A 15309-nucleotide genomic window follows, 5' to 3' on the forward strand; every position below is an offset into this window, starting at 1 on the left:
ATGGGGTGTAGTCTCTTCTGGTGCTTAGCATCTAGCTTAAACCAAGCCATGCCTGGAGGCGGTGGCCAAACCCAGGATCCCGCCTACTGGCCTCGGGGTGCTGGAGGGGCAGGGATTGGTCTTCTCCAGGTTCTCCTCGAGGGAAGCTCCGATTGGCTATCAAGCGAGACGGGGCCTGCGGATTGGCTGTGCGGCGGCCGCCAGCTGACGTGGAAGGGCGGGACCTGCGGGCCTGTGCAGCGGGTGCGGAAACGCCACGAGAAGCGCGCGGGCTCGGGTAGTAGACATCATGCCTCTGGAACTGGAACTGTGTCCCGGGCGCTGGGTGGGCGGGCAACATCCGTGCTTCATCATCGCGGAGATCGGCCAGAACCACCAGGGCGACCTGGACATAGCCAAGCGCATGATCCGTACTGCCAAGGTGAGGGGTGGGACCCTAAGGGCCCGCGGGGGGTGAACGGTGCAGCCTAGGGGCGAGTGAAGGAGGAGGGATCTGGGAGAGTTCACGAGAGACTCCGGAGAACCTGGTCGCGAGAGCTTTCTGGTTCTGTGCTCCGAGTCTCACTTGCCTCGGTTCCCCAGCTCGGTCTTCCAGGAGCTCACTCGCCCTCTCCGCCTCCCTGCCGACCCGACCTTTTTCTTCCCTTTTCCGGTTCCATTAGTTTATTCCATTGTCTGGCACCGTCCGTGGGCTCTCTACCAGACCAGGATCTTAGGTACCCAACCCCTTCCTGCTTGTCATATGACACCTCGGAGATCCTCCGGAGACATTGGTTTCCAACTACGGCCGTTGGAAGTTGCTGTGGCTTTTCTTTCACCTGCCAGTCCTAAGCGGTGAAAAGTGCAGGTTTCCTAGTGCAGATCCTGCTAGGGGACCTCTGTAAGCCTAAGCTGCCTGATTTGAAAACCCGGTTTCGTGGCGTTGTGTTGTGATGAGCATCAAATGAAAGGAGTGTAAAGCACGGTAGAGGGCACAGAGCTCCTTAGGTGACCACCTACCACTGCTAAGATGCTTAGATGCATATGAGTATGCACTCCCCCACTTCTCATAGTAAACCTCCACTCTTTAGTCAGGACTGCAAGGGTGATTTCTCCAGCCACTCCCGACCGCAGCCCCCAGCCCTAGGACTCGCATGTTTTGTTTTTAGTCTTTTTGAAACAGGACTCGTTCTAACCTGGTCTAGCCTGGGTCTCACCATGGATCCTCGGCTCTCCCTTAATCTGCTTCTGTCTTTCAAATGGTGGGATTATTTATGTACGCAAGCCTTCTCTTGGGACTTGTCATACATTATTTAAACCATTCTGTTATGAACTGGTCTTTAAAGAGAGACTGTAGTGTTCATCACTGTGACTCTAGCCCTCAACCGTCCCCTGATTTCTTGGTTTGTTGTTGTTGTTGTTTTTAATGGATTGATTTTAGTTGTTCATGTTGACAAGAGTCTCTCTCCCTTTGTATTGTAGATTGACTAGGCTCTTGTGGCAGTTCTCCTGCCCCAATCTCCCAAGTGCTGGGATTATAGGCATGCACCATTACACTGCACAGTTCCTGGGGCTGGAGAGATGGCTCCGTGGTTAAGAGCACTGGCTTCTCTTCCAGACTGCCTGAGTTCAATTCCCAGTACCCCATCTTCTCACCTCTGCTCTCAGCAGACACTGGGCATAGCGCACAGACATACATGCAGACAAAACACCTACACACACATACAGTAAATAAATTCATTTCAAAAAAGAGGTAGCTGACCACTTAACTTCTATTGTCTGAAATTCAGTTTTATTTTACCCTTCTTCAGGGTAAATTAAGTGGTCTTGTGAATGTGGTACCATTGAATCTCAAAGGGATTTAGGAGCAGTAACTGCTAACAAGTTTTAGGTTCTTATTCTGAGGTACCGAACTAAGTGCTTTTAAGCGTCATCTCCTCTAATTTCTACAACAGCCTGTTGTCAGCTACATTTTAAAGATTTAAAGAAGGCAGGTTGTGATGGTGCCCACCTTTGATCCTAGCACGTGGAAGGCAGGGGCTGGCAGATGTCTGTGATTTTGAGGCTAGCCTGATCTAGAGAGCAAGTTCCAGGCCTGTCAGGGCTATATAATGAGACCTTATCTCAAAACTTTACACTTTTTAATCTTTTGCTTTTAGACACAGGTCTCCAGCCGTTGTTCTATAAAGTCAGAGGAATGGCCTGTTTTTCCAGGGTGTGACCCCTTTGTATGACAAAGCTGTAAAGATACCTAGAGGCATAAAAACCGAGCAAACACAGTTATGGCTTTTCTCTCACACCTTCACTTTAGTCCTGGAGGGCACTGGGGCTGGGGACACAGTGACAAGGTTGGGGCTGTGCTATAGTACAAGGGGCCGGGTGTAGAGTTGAATGGTTGAATGGTCTTGAGCTGGTGACTTTTCTAGGCCTTGGGTGTTTCTTATTTCTCTCTCTTTCTGTGGTGTTTTAAAGTTCAAAGCAGGGGGATTTCTTACAGTCCCTGCATTTTGACTTCGCTGCCATTGGTAGCACGAGGCACATTTGTAAATTTAGTGCCTGGGGTTTGTAGTGTACAAGCGCACTTGCTCTGTGATGAGTGTGTTTTTTGTTTTATTACATTTAGAGTGCACTCCCACACGTGGGTCTCAGGGATCGAACGCAGGTCATCAGGCTTGATGGCTGAGCACTTACCAGCTGAGATGTTTCACCAGGCCAATAAAATACATATTAAAAGGACTTTTTATTTTTGTTTTTCTTTCTTTTCTTTTCAAGACAGGATCAAAACTATGTAGTCCTGGAACGTGCTATGTAGACCAGGCTGACCTCCAAGTCAGAGTTCTACCTGCCTTTGCCACTGTTTCCTAAGTGTCTGGGCTCAAAGACACACACCACTATACCTGGCTTAAAAGGTTTTTTTCTTTCTTTTTTTTCTTTTGTTGAGGCAGGGTTTCTCTGTATAGCCCTGACTGTCCTGGAACTCACTCTGTAGACCAGGCTGGCCTTAAACTTAGAGATCTGCTGTCTCTGTCTCCTGAATGCTGGGATCAAAGGTGTTTGCCACCACTACCCAACTCTCTTTTTCTTTTTAAAAAGGACTTTTATGTAAGCCTGTTGTAGTGGCCCACACCTTTAATCCTAACACACAGGAAGCAGAGACAGGAGGACCACTGTAAGTTTGAGGCCGTCCTGGTCTACAAAGCAATTTCCAGGCCAGTCCAGACTATTTAATGAGACTTTTCTCACTATGTATTTGTGTGTGTGTGTGTGTGTGTGTGTGTATGTATGTATGTATGTATGTGTGTGTGGTGTACTTCCAAGAACACTCATGTATGTGTATACATGCCACTGTGCTGGTTTAGAGGTCTGAACACAACTTTTAAGAGTTCTGTTCTTCTACTATGTGGGACCTGGGATAGAACTCAGTTTGTCAGGCTTGATGGCAAGCATCTTTATCTGATGAGCCATTTTTACCTGCCCTCCACCTTAGTTTTTGAGACAAGGTTTCTCCCCTGAACATATTGCTCACGATTCGGTCAGCAAGCCCCAGCCAGGGGAGTCTGGCTCTTTTACTGGGTGGTGTGGATTTAACTTCACCCCTTGAGATCTCACTTCACCCACTGAGCACCCTTTCAGCCCCACTCCATTTTTTCTAGGTATAATGATGTCTTCCGCTCCAGGCCACTGAAAATGTCCTACTGTGTGTTACAGGAGTGCGGGGCTGACTGCGCAAAGTTTCAGAAAAGTGAGTTGGAGTTCAAGTTTAACCGGAAGGCCCTGGAGAGACCATATACTTCGAAGCATTCGTGGGGAACGACATATGGGGAGCATAAACGGCATCTGGAATTCAGTCACGCCCAGTACAAGGAGCTGCAGCGCTACGCTCAGGAGATTGGCATCTTCTTCACTGCCTCTGGCATGGACGAGGTGAGCGCTCAGCCACTTGTGGGATGCAGGCAGCTTTCAGTGCAAAGTCTGCTCTAGCTCTGCTCACCTTAATTATGTCCAGCTGAGTAGGAAGTCAAGTCAGAGAAGGGTACCATAGTTTAAAAACAGTGCCCCTACATCAGAGTAGCCACGATGGATTCCAGCATCCTTCACTCTGAGACAGCTGAGCTGGGCCAGGCTCTCCCATTTAGAATATGGTTTAGATTGGGAACCAGTGTACTTCACCAGACAGCTCTGACTGGCTCTCTGGGGTGCTGTTGGTATCACCCTCAGGGAAGTGGCTCAGAGGCTTGCTGTACTGACATCCTAGAATGGTCCAGCTGGTACTAGATAGGCCTCAGATCCACTTTGCACTATAATTTCCCTCTCTCTCTCTCTTTTATTTTTGGAAACAGGCTCTTTATTATAACCCTGGCTGTCCTGTAGACCAGGCTGGCCTCGAATTTAAAGAGATCCCTCTACCTCCGCCTCCTGAGTACTGGGATTAAAGGCATACACTATCACCTCCTGGCTAGTACTTTTATACTGATAAATGACGCTGAACCAGGCTTGGTGGCCCCCACTTTTAACTCTAGTATTTGGGAGAATTAGTTCAGGGCAACCTCAGCTACATAGTAAGTTTGAGGCCAGCCTGAAGTATATGAGATTGTCTCAAAACAAAGCAAATGCCAAGGTGAGCATCTTTTGCAGGTGTCTTCAGTTGCTTCCTTAGAGTTGTTTTCTAAAAATGGACATTAAGGTGGACTTAGGGACGTGCTTTTACTTGGAATAGTTTTTCATTGCTTTAGTTAGATGGTTGAAAGTGTGCTTGCGCACGTGTACACACACACACACTCTCTCTCTATCTGTGTGTGTGTGTGTTTGTGTCTTACTATGTAACCTTATTGGAAACTGCTATGTAGATGAGGCTGACCCGGAACTCATGAAGATCTACCTGCCTCTACTTCCTCAAGGTTGAGGCTGAAGGTGTGCCCTACTACACTTGGTTCATAAAACGTATCCCAGAATATGTTTGTAATTGTAAGCACTGATCCTTGCAAAAGGCAGGAAGCCTCAAATGGTGGCCTGTGCCTTTCATTCCAGCACTGGTAAGTGTAGGTGGGAAGACTATTGTGAGTTCAAAACCAACCTATGCTGTAGAGTGGGTTTCAGGCAGAGCTACAAAGCGAGATCCTGTTGCTTTTCTTCTTCCAGCATGGAAAAGACAAACAAACAAACAAAACCTCAAAAGGGAAATTTTTAAAAAATTGAAAAGACTAATAGTCCTAGCTCTTGGTGGTGAGCCAGGCCAAAACAGCCTGCAAGCCAGAAACAGTACTGCTTTTCTGTACTGAAAACCTGCTGGGGTTTCCCTCTGCCTTTTGGGAAGGAGATTCCTCTGGCAGTTGGTGTCATGGCTGTCCTTGGGCACAGGTAGGGAGGAGAAAGGGCAGCGAGGGGGAAATGGGTGTATAAAGCCTTTACAAAGAGTGAATTGATCGTTCTTTGCCAAGTTAGCATTTCCTGGTCAGCCTCTTGAGGGCTGGCTTGGTTGGGTTCTGTCTGTCCTTCTGTGTCTCCCACCTCTGTTTCTGAAGCAGGTGGCTCCCAGGGGTAACTCCCCGGCTACATTATGATGGCATTTATAGGTGCCTCGTTTCTCAGGTGTTCTCTGTGTGCTCAGGAAAGGTCAAGGCCTGGCAGAAGTTCCCAGGACACTTTTTAGGAGGGAGTGCCTCGGAAGTGGGCACTTTCTTTCAGCCAAAGAAAGCTCAGTGTTGCTGCAGTAAGCGGCAGCTGTGAGCCTGGGATGTGTGAAGGGCACCTGCTCAGTGACGGTGACCACAGAGCCACCTCCCTCTGCTCTTGCCCCTGCACTCACTCGGTCCTGTCCACCTCCTTCTTCTGGTTGCCTGTTGCCTGCTGCCTGTGACAGGGCTGGCCCGTCCTTTTTGGTTCTGTGCTCTGTTGACATAAAAACCACAGCTCTCATCCTAAATGGAACAAGAGACAGTTTATTCTGGAGCCATTCTGAGTGACCATGGCCTGAGAACACACGTAGGTTACCCCAAATTCCGTGCTCCAACGTGGAAGTTGTCTTACAGGGTTTTTATAGTTTTACAGAACAAAGAGTCATAAATTAGAGCAGCTTTAAAATATATTGGTGAGTACACCAGAGAGGTGGGTATAATTCAATGGGGGAGCCGTTCTATAGGCCCAAGATGCTGTCTGATGACATTTAACTCTTGGATTGGCCCACCAGTATTCTGCTAAGTTAATAGCTTCTAAGAGGTATTTGTTTACTCACTTACTTATTTATTTTTGATTTTTTGAGACAAAGTTTCTTTCTGTAGCCCTGGCTGTCTTGTAACTCAGTCTATAGACCAGGCTGGCCTAGAACGCAAAGATTCACCTGCCTCTGTGTCCCGAGTGCTGGGACTTAAAGAATTGTGCTACCACTACCTGTCTGAGGTTTTTATATATTACCATGAGGTGTTAGTTCAGATATATAGTGGGGCAAGGCTAAAACTAGCCCAAGATAAAGTAATTAGCCTCTGAACTTGAAAATTCCAATCTGTTGGCAGTACTGAAATTCCAGTTGGTTCATTAGTCTCTGCAGACACAGAAACTCCTTCTAGGTTGTTGTTGTTGTTATTATTATTGTTCATAGCTAGACACACCGTTATTATTATTATTATTTTCAATCATAGCTCCCCAGTGGTCACTTACCCCTCTGTTCCCCTGTTAATCATCATGGGCTTTTTCCTGCATGATCCCAGCCAAAGGGGCTTTGGAAAAGTTCTAATTCCTCAGTGTGATGGAGCATGCCTGGAATCCCAGCACTCAAAGCAGGGATAGGAGGGAGGCAATTTTGAGGCTAGCCTGGGCTGTAATATGGTGCTGTTATTTTCAAAACAGAGAAGTACTAGTCTTCCTCTTTCTGTTACCCCTTCCTTAGATTAGTAGTTTCTTATAGTGTACACACAGAAAGGTTCTATGAGCACCTAATATCTGTTTGTGTTTTATTTGTGGGTTTTTTTGGGGGGGGTTGTTTTGTTTTGTTGTTTGTTTTTTTGAGACAGGATTTCTCTGTAGCTTTTGGAGGCTGTCCTGGAACTCACTGTAGACCAGGCTGATGTCAGACTCACAGAGATCCACCTGCTTTGGCCTCCCCAGTGCTGGGATCAAAGGCGTATGAAGCCATGCCCACTGTCTGCTCTTACTGAAGTTTAAACAGCTCTGAGTCAGTCAACCAGGTGTGTTGGTGATGCCTGTAATACTAGCCCTTGGAAGACTGAGGCAGGAGAATCAAAAGTTGGAGGTCAGTATAAGCTACATAGCAAGTTCCAGGCCAGCCTAGAATAATATGAGCCTGTCTTAAAAAGCAAAGAAATGTATCCTAAGTCAAACCAGTTTGGTAGACCCAGGACCATCTCTCCTGGGAGCCATAGCTGGCAGTCTGCTGGGGGGTGGGGTGGCATGTTCCATGCCTCAGGCGTCTGAAGAGCTATGATTGATTGCATTTCAAGGCAAACTGAAAAGAGGAAGTGGTAGGTCTGTCTGGCTTGCTCCAGGAAAGGGGTCTAACAGCAGTAGGGCAGGTCAGAGGAAGCCAGCAGCCCCCTGGGAGGAAAGCCACTGTGCTGTGACCAGGCCTGAAGGTCTACAGGCTCTCAAGGCAGGATCTTGCAAGTAGCAAGGTTTGCACCTTTGCAGGGTGATGAACCAAGGTGGCAGTTTTCAAAATGGCCACTAGGTGGCACTGGTTCCCCAGGTGGGCTGCAAAATGAGGCACTATTCCTAAGCAGGACCTCCACAACCCAAGGCCTCCCCACCCCCCCTGTTTTTAGTCTCCTGCACTCCATTCCTCTAGTCACCCATCCTGTACCATGAAGGCAAGGGTGAACAATGGTAAAGGACACTCGCTCTCATTGTTTTGTAGATGGCAGTTGAGTTTCTGCATGAACTGAATGTTCCGTTTTTCAAAGTTGGATCTGGTGACACTAACAATTTTCCTTATCTGGAGAAGACAGCCAAGAAAGGTAAGTGTCGTTTTTCTTAAAGCCAGAGACCAAACTTCGTGTTTCTGCTCCCTAGTGGCCCATCATTGTAATTGTATTCATGGAGACTCATCTGTCTCTGATTTTCATTCTGGTTTTTTTTTTTTTTTTTTTTTTTTTTTTTTTTTGAGACAGAGTGTCACAATGTAGCCTGATTGGCCTGGAACCTGCTATGTAGCCCAGGCTGGCTTCAGACTTGTAGAGATCTGCCTGCCCTTGCCTCCCGGGTGCTGGATTAAAGGTGTGTGCCACCACAACCAGCTTTGGAGACACATTCTAGAAACCCTCTGCCCTTTTGTTTTAGGGCAGTGCTAGGGACTGAGCCCTGTGTCCTGTGCACCGGATATGAGTGTTCCACCCTGAGCCACACCCCCAGCCCCTGTAGGAGTCTCCTCCCTTATGTCTCCATTTCCCAGTGTGAATGATCTGAGTTGATCCTCATTACAAACCTGGGTTGGAAGCAGGTCACGCTACCAGCACATTCTGTACTTGTGTCGTAGGCAAAGTATCAGAGCCCTGAGGACAGGGCTCCATGCAGGCCAGCTCTAAGCTGGTAGCTCTCGACCTGTCTCAGCGGTGCTTAGGAATCTACCACACTGCAGGTTGTGTCTCCTTCATCCTGAATGCTTTTGAGCAGGGGAGTTCCAGGCTTTGGAGTATTTGGATTTGGGATTCATAGACTAAGGTGAAACCTGTTCTGTACTGTGCAGTCCCTTGGTCTGTAGGGACGCCTCTCTTTCCCACGGTGTGCTTCCCTTTGCTGGAGCAAGAGGCAGAGGAAGTGGACTTCCCTGTCAGTTGCTGTGTGGTGTCTTAGGAGATGTGGGTGGGGGAGTCTGAGCCCTGTGAAGAAGGTGCCGGTTCTTCAGGTCGTCCTATGGTGATCTCCAGTGGGATGCAGTCAATGGACACCATGAAGCAAGTCTATCAGATCGTGAAGCCCCTGAACCCCAACTTCTGCTTCCTCCAGTGCACAAGTGCATACCCACTGCAGCCGGAGGATGCCAACCTGCGCGTCATCTTGGTGAGTGTGAAGTGAGGGTCTTACTGACCCGTTCCCTTCCGAGTGTTCATTTGCAGTGCTGGGGGTTGAATCAGGGCCTGACAACCAGGTGTTCTGCTGAGCCATCTGTAGCCCTAGCCTTTGTTATAACCATCCCTGGCACACTTTGTAAATTTACAGATCCTGTCGTAGAGTGACAGAATCAAATTAGACCCAGGCACAAAGGAGGGGGACTGCAGATTAAAATGTATGACACCAATCTTAGTTTTTTTGTGGGGATGCCTCATGATTTTTCTTTCTTTCTTTCCTTTTGGTTTTTCAAGGCAGGGTTTCTCTATGTGGCTTTGGATCCTGTCCTGGAACTTGCTCTGTAGACCAGGCTGGCCTTGAATTCACAGAGATCTGCCTGCCTCTGCCTCCTGAGTGCTGGGATTAAAGGTGTGTGCCACCAATTCCTAGCTGTATCATGATTTTTCTTCATATACGTTTTAATCTTCTTTCTTTTCTTTTTTTTTGCAAGGTCTCACTGTATAGATCTATCTAGCCTATTACTCTGTATACCAGGCTGGCTTCAAACTCAAAGGGATCTACCTGCTTTTGCCCCCCAAGGGCTGGGATTAAAGCTTCCATAGATTAATATAATTAATTTGATTCCAGGTACTCTCCTGATTTTCCTCTCATTAGAAGTCCTATGCCGTCCTCCCTCTGGACATCGCTACCTGGGGAGAGTGACTTTGCCAGCCCATCCTGTAACAGCAGAACTCCCTGGCCTAGTAGTCTGTACTCTTTTTTTGGGGGGGGGTGTTTGAGACAGGATTTATCTGGTTGTCTTGGAACTTGAATTCATTACCGCCTGCCTCTGCCTCCAGAGTGCTGGGACTAAAAGCTTGTGCTACCACTGTCCAGCTGCAGCCTATAATCTTATCATGAGATGTTAGCCATCCAACATTCCTAATCTGCTACTGCATTCCACCTGCCTCTTCCTGCTGGGCTTCAGTGTTCTGGCCACCATCACTGACAGCACTTACTCATCTGAGAAGGTCTTTGGTGCATTAGGTGAATTATAGATAACATTAACTACTCAGCATTCCCACCAACGGAATGTTTTGGGCCCGGGCTGTGTGTATCATTGATGTTTTTATGTGCAGCACACTTGGTTTTTCAGCAGTACAACTCATTAAATGTGGTGAGCTTTTGGGGTGAGCTCAGGCATTCCATTTCAGTTATGTTGTTTTTCTTGTTCTACACAGGATTAAACATCCACACAAGGTGTTGGCTTAGTAAAACGTTTTGAATTTATGTATGTGTATGAATATAGGTGTGTGTACACATCATGGTAAGTGTATAGCAGTCAGCCGGTGGGAGCTGGTTTTCTCCTTTCATTGGACAGCTTGCAGGGATCAAACTTCTCATCAGACTTGATGGCAGGCGCTTGCCTTCACCCTCTGAGCCGTCTCCATGGCCCACAGAAGGCATTGTCAATGACAACAGTAACTTACAGTGTGGTGGGTGTCTTAGGGTTTCTGCTGCTGCAACCGAACACCATGACCCAGTAACTTGGGGAGGAAAGGGTTTATTTCACGCACAGTTTCATATAACAGTTCGTCATCAAATCAGTGAGGACAGGAACTCACACAGACCGGGAACTGACACAGAGGCCATGGAGGATGCTGCTTACTGGCTTGCCCCACCTGGCTTGCTCAGCCTGCTTTCTTATAGAACCCAGAGTTGGCACCACCCACAGTGGGCTGGGCTCTTCCCCATCGATCACTAAGTAGGAACATTCCTTACAGCCAGATCTTATGGAGGCATTTTCTCAATTGAGGCTCCCCCTTCTCTGGCCTATGTCAGTTGGCATAAAACCAGCAGGTACAGCGGGTGCCCTCCCTGTTCCCAACAACTCTCATTGGATGCTTTTATTCTTCCCACCCCTGGCTGCTCTGCCTGGGAGTGGCTGAAGTAGGGTGCCGGTCAGATCTCTCTGACGAGAGCATGTGTAAAGCTCCCGAAGAGTAACTACTCCCCTTGTCTATTTTATAGGAATATCAGAAGCTGTTTCCCGACATCCCCATAGGGTACTCTGGACACGAGACAGGCATTGCCATATCAGTAGCTGCAGTGGCTCTGGGGGCCAAGGTGTTGGAACGTCACATAACTTTGGACAAAACCTGGAAGGGGAGTGACCACTCAGCCTCCCTGGAGCCTGGAGAACTGGCGGAGTTGGTGCGGTCTGTGCGCCTGGTGGAGCGGGCATTGGGCTCTCCAACAAAGCAGCTGCTGCCCTGTGAGATGGCCTGCAATGAGAAGGTGGGTGCTGCCGGACTCTGTGACTGCCTAGCCTCGCTGTCCTGAGGCGGGAATGGCACACTTGGCTAGGAGGTGGGCTTAGTATGGCCTGTCTGAGCCTGACCAGATGACAGGGTGAAGGGATGTTATTACCCCCCACCCCATCTGAGTGTCATTAGGCTGTGGGAGCAGCCTGGTGATGGGTTACACAAGAGCAGTTCAGGCTTTTCAGCCACCTCTGGTCACATTAGCTTTTCTAAGTCTCTGAAGCCTGTGGCCTTGGCTCAAGTGATGTCCTAAGATGGCCAAACCTGGACACTTGGAGTAGGCATATTCTGAGGCATTGGAAAGAGAACCTGGGCAGTCCTAAGTATAAGGGGCACTGGGTGGGTGGCCACGGCCATTGTGTGGGGCTACTGGGCAGTGATGGTGAGGCTGAGGCATGCCTCCCAGCTTCTTGGAAGCTGTGGCCTGGACCTTTCTGCCCTTGTGAGTTTAGAGCCAGGAGTCCCGGTCCCAGGAGTAGTATGGGTCAGGGCAGAGGCCAGACACTGGGTATACATGAGAGGTGTTGTCATCTTTTATTTCATGGGAGAAAAGCTGCTGCGCTGCCGCCCCCTGCCCCATAGGTGCTCCTGTGCTGTGGAGACAGCAGTAAAAGAATATAACTGCGAGTTGTGCAAGAGACTGGAATGAGCGTTACAGGAGCTGGGCGTGAAATGTAGTGTTTAGAGCGGAGGGTTAGCCACACCAAGAGCCACAGTATGATAATCAGCGATTCACACAGCTTCTCCTGGCGCTAAGGTCCAAGCAGGGTTAGAACTTGGAGGCTCTTATGTGAGTAAATGCGGGCGAGACTGAGATGCTGGTTGTAAGCCAGCCCTTGGTCTCCCATCTGCCTGTCCTAACCCTTTCCTGGGCACCCCTTGCCGTCTGAATAACAGTCACCTCATTGCTCACGAGCCCTCCATAACCCTCTTTTAGGTTCTCACCTTGGCTCTTGGCAGCTTGACCAAACTGCCTGCCTTCTTTTGACTTTAGTTTCCCCTGAGATGTTAACTAGACAGGGACAAAAGGAATCACAGTTGTCATGCGCTGGGAGCATGCTGTGCCCCACTCTGTTAATATTCTGACAAGGTGCCAGCACCTTTAACAGGGAGACCAAGCACAGCTCTTCAGGCCCATAGGTATTGAACCTGGATCTATCTGGCTGCCCTGCCCTTTGTGCTGTATTACTGGAAAGGCCTTTCTCTCCTCATCTGAGTTGTCACCTGACACTGGCTGTGAGGAGCTGCTCTGGGCATTGTGGTGACTAAAGTCCTTCTGTGAGTGTCCATTGACAGGGGCGTCAAGTGTGCAGGAGTTATTTCTAGGTTCTGACACTGATCTTCCTGTGTCCACAGCTGGGCAAGTCTGTGGTGGCCAAAGTGAAAATCCCCGAAGGCACCATCCTGACCCTGGACATGCTCACTGTGAAGGTGGGGGAGCCCAAAGGCTATCCTCCTGAAGACATCTTCAACCTAGTGGGCAAAAAGGTGCTGGTCACTGTTGAAGAAGATGACACAATCCTGGAAGACTCTGTGGAAAATCACAGCAAGAAAATCAAATCTTAAAATAAAGTGCCACGCCCTGGCTTCTCAGCCAACCCTTCACTACTGTCCAGTGTTTTGGGTGCACACCGTCACGGTGGCCACCTTTGTCCAGTCCATTGGAAAGGAAGAGCCAATGAGGCCATTCTACTTTGAGGTGTCCAGCCAGAGAAGGTGGCCCAGAGCAAATGTAGCTCCTTCAGGGTTTCTGTGTAGCTCTGTTGTGACCTTAATCCTTCATGTTCCCACCTACAGAGCAGCTCCAGGAACCTGAAGTCTTGATTCCTCAGACAGTTGAATTCCCTCCTCTGCTTCTGAGATCCCAGAGTACTGAATAGTGGTCACTTTGCATTAGACTTCCTGGGCAGAAATGGACTCGACTGTCTCTGAGTAAAGGTTGGGAGAGAGCAAATTTCCCTTTGGCAAATCCTCAGGGCACACTCTGTGTCAGTTACCATCAGAGGCCTAGGGACATGGCTCCAAGCATCCAGCCCCTTCCTCAGAGGGCTAGTCCTCAGATGGGGCAGGTGCATGCTAATGCATGGTGCATATGGTGGATCAGTGAGGCAACTGTTCGAAGGGAAATGTGAATCCGGGAAGAACAGTCTATCTGTGTGAGGGGCGGCGGTGTGGAGGTGGAGCTTGCATGTCTCAGGTGTGAGAGGGGATGCAGAAATGATCCCTGCCATAATCACCGTAGTGTCTTGTCACATATTGCAGATTACCAACTCAGGCACAAAGACTCCATTGTTTGACTTCCTTTTATAGATGTTCGTTGTCACATTTCACTTTGTTCTTTGGAATCGATGCTGAGATTAATCATTTTGTTCTTTTCAACTATCTTCTTGTCTTCATTTATTTTATTTATTTATTTATTTATTTATTTATTTATTTATTTATTCTGAGACAGGATCTCATTCTATATCCCTGGCTGGCATGGAACTTGCTATGTAGACCAGACTGGACTTGAACTCTGAGATCTGATTGCCTCTGCCTCCTGAGTGCTGAGGATCAAGGTATATGCCCCCACACAAGACCCACATTTATTTTTGTGTACGTGTATGTGTGCGTGAGTTACAGAGAATGACTTGTGGGAGTCAGTTCTCTCCCTCCACAGTGTTGGTCCCAAGGATCAAACTGAGGTCATCAGACTTGGAAGCATTCCTATTTACCAGCTGACCTCTTATCACTGGCCCATTAGCCACACCCTTCCCCCTCCCCCCCATTTTGTGTATGTTTGCAGAGGTCAGATGTCCTACTTTATCACTGTCAATTTTATTTGAGACAGCATTAGCTGTGCAGGCATCTAGCAGGCTCCAGAAATCTGTCTCTGCCAGGCCTGGCTTTTTACTTGGTTACTGAGATCTGAACTCAGGTCCCGGTCCTTAAGCAGCAAGCACTCTTACCTATCAAGCCACCTTAAGCCCTTTCTCTCTTTAAAGGTTTATTTTTATTTTATGTATATATGTATATACCAATGGAGGTCAAAAGAGGTCATCAGATTCCCTTACTAGAATTACAGTTATGAGCTATGTACACGATGAGAACTGAACCAGGGATCTCTGCAAGAGCAAAAATTTTGCTCTTGACTGCTGAGACTTCTCTTCATATGCTTCTTTTCAAGGTGGTGTGTGTGTGCGTGTGTGTGTATGTGTGTTGGTGTTTCCAGACAGGATTCCTCTGTGTAGCTCTGGTTGTCTTAGAACTCACTTTGTAGACCAGGCTGGCTTCAAACTCAGATCCACCTGCCTCTGCTTCCTGAGTGCTGGGATTAAAGACTTGTACCACCACTGCCTGGTGTGTGTATGTGTGTGTGTGTGTGTGTGTGTGTGTGTATTGGTGCACATACGTTTAGTGCATGTATGTTTGCGTAAGGGTCTTGAATCTCCTGGACCTGGGGTTAGACAATTGTGAACTGCCATGTATGTGCTGGGAATTGAACCCAGGTCGTCTGAAAGAGCAGTGAGTGCTCTTAACCTCTGTGCCATCTTTCCAGTCCCCTTTTCCTTTTCAAGTTCTTAATCTTTGTGTTCATACTACTCAACCTTATCTTTTTAAGAGAGAGTGTGTGCGTGTTTGCGAATGCCCTCACAGGCCAAGAGTTTCAGATCCCCTGGAGCTGGAGTTACAAGCAGTTATGAGCTGCCTGATATTGGTGGTGGGTCCTTTGCAGGAGCAGTTTGAGTTCATAACCACTGAGTCATCACCTCTCTGGGCCCAACCCAACCCAACCTTTTTTACTGTATCATTCCTATTTGAAAGTGTATATTCAAGTCTCTTCTCTGTGTGTAGTGTATATAGTTAGCCTGAGAGGTTTCTTTGTGAATTGGGACTTCACTTTTTTGGAGCCTAGACTGACTTGTGGGGTGGCAGGAGTGAGGGGTGTACTGGTTGTATCCAGGCACTTCCCAGCCTACTCACAGTTGGAAAACTGACTTGCCTAAGCACTTGAGGGTGGGCTGTGCAG

The 15309-nt window shown here is 48.2% G+C and overlaps 1 protein-coding gene across 1 annotated transcript; it reads left to right on the plus strand.

Annotated features, from left to right (window-relative positions):
* The first annotated feature begins 274 nt into the window (after window positions 1-274).
* Nans (N-acetylneuraminate synthase) lies at window positions 275-12898 on the plus strand. Its single transcript, XM_051187745.1, has 6 exons — window positions 275-421; window positions 3688-3903; window positions 7847-7946; window positions 8834-8988; window positions 11008-11274; window positions 12657-12898. The coding sequence occupies exons 1-6, from the start codon at window positions 290-292 to the stop codon at window positions 12864-12866; spliced, it is 1080 nt and encodes a 359-aa protein (XP_051043702.1). The 5' UTR covers window positions 275-289; the 3' UTR covers window positions 12867-12898.
* The last annotated feature ends 2411 nt before the right edge of the window (window positions 12899-15309 follow it).

Source organism: Phodopus roborovskii, unplaced genomic scaffold, assembly GCF_943737965.1.
Source record: "Phodopus roborovskii unplaced genomic scaffold, PHOROB, whole genome shotgun sequence".
Lineage (NCBI taxonomy): Eukaryota > Metazoa > Chordata > Mammalia > Rodentia > Cricetidae > Phodopus > Phodopus roborovskii.

Coding starts and splice junctions, on each gene's coding strand:
- Nans (XM_051187745.1), top strand. CDS start 290: ATGCCTCTGGAACTGGAACTGTGTCCCGGGCGCTGGGTGGGCGGGCAA. Junction 422..3,687: donor GCATGATCCGTACTGCCAAG/GTGAGGGGTGGG, acceptor TGTGTGTTACAG/GAGTGCGGGGCTGACTGCGC. Junction 8,989..11,007: donor CCAACCTGCGCGTCATCTTG/GTGAGTGTGAAG, acceptor TCTATTTTATAG/GAATATCAGAAGCTGTTTCC.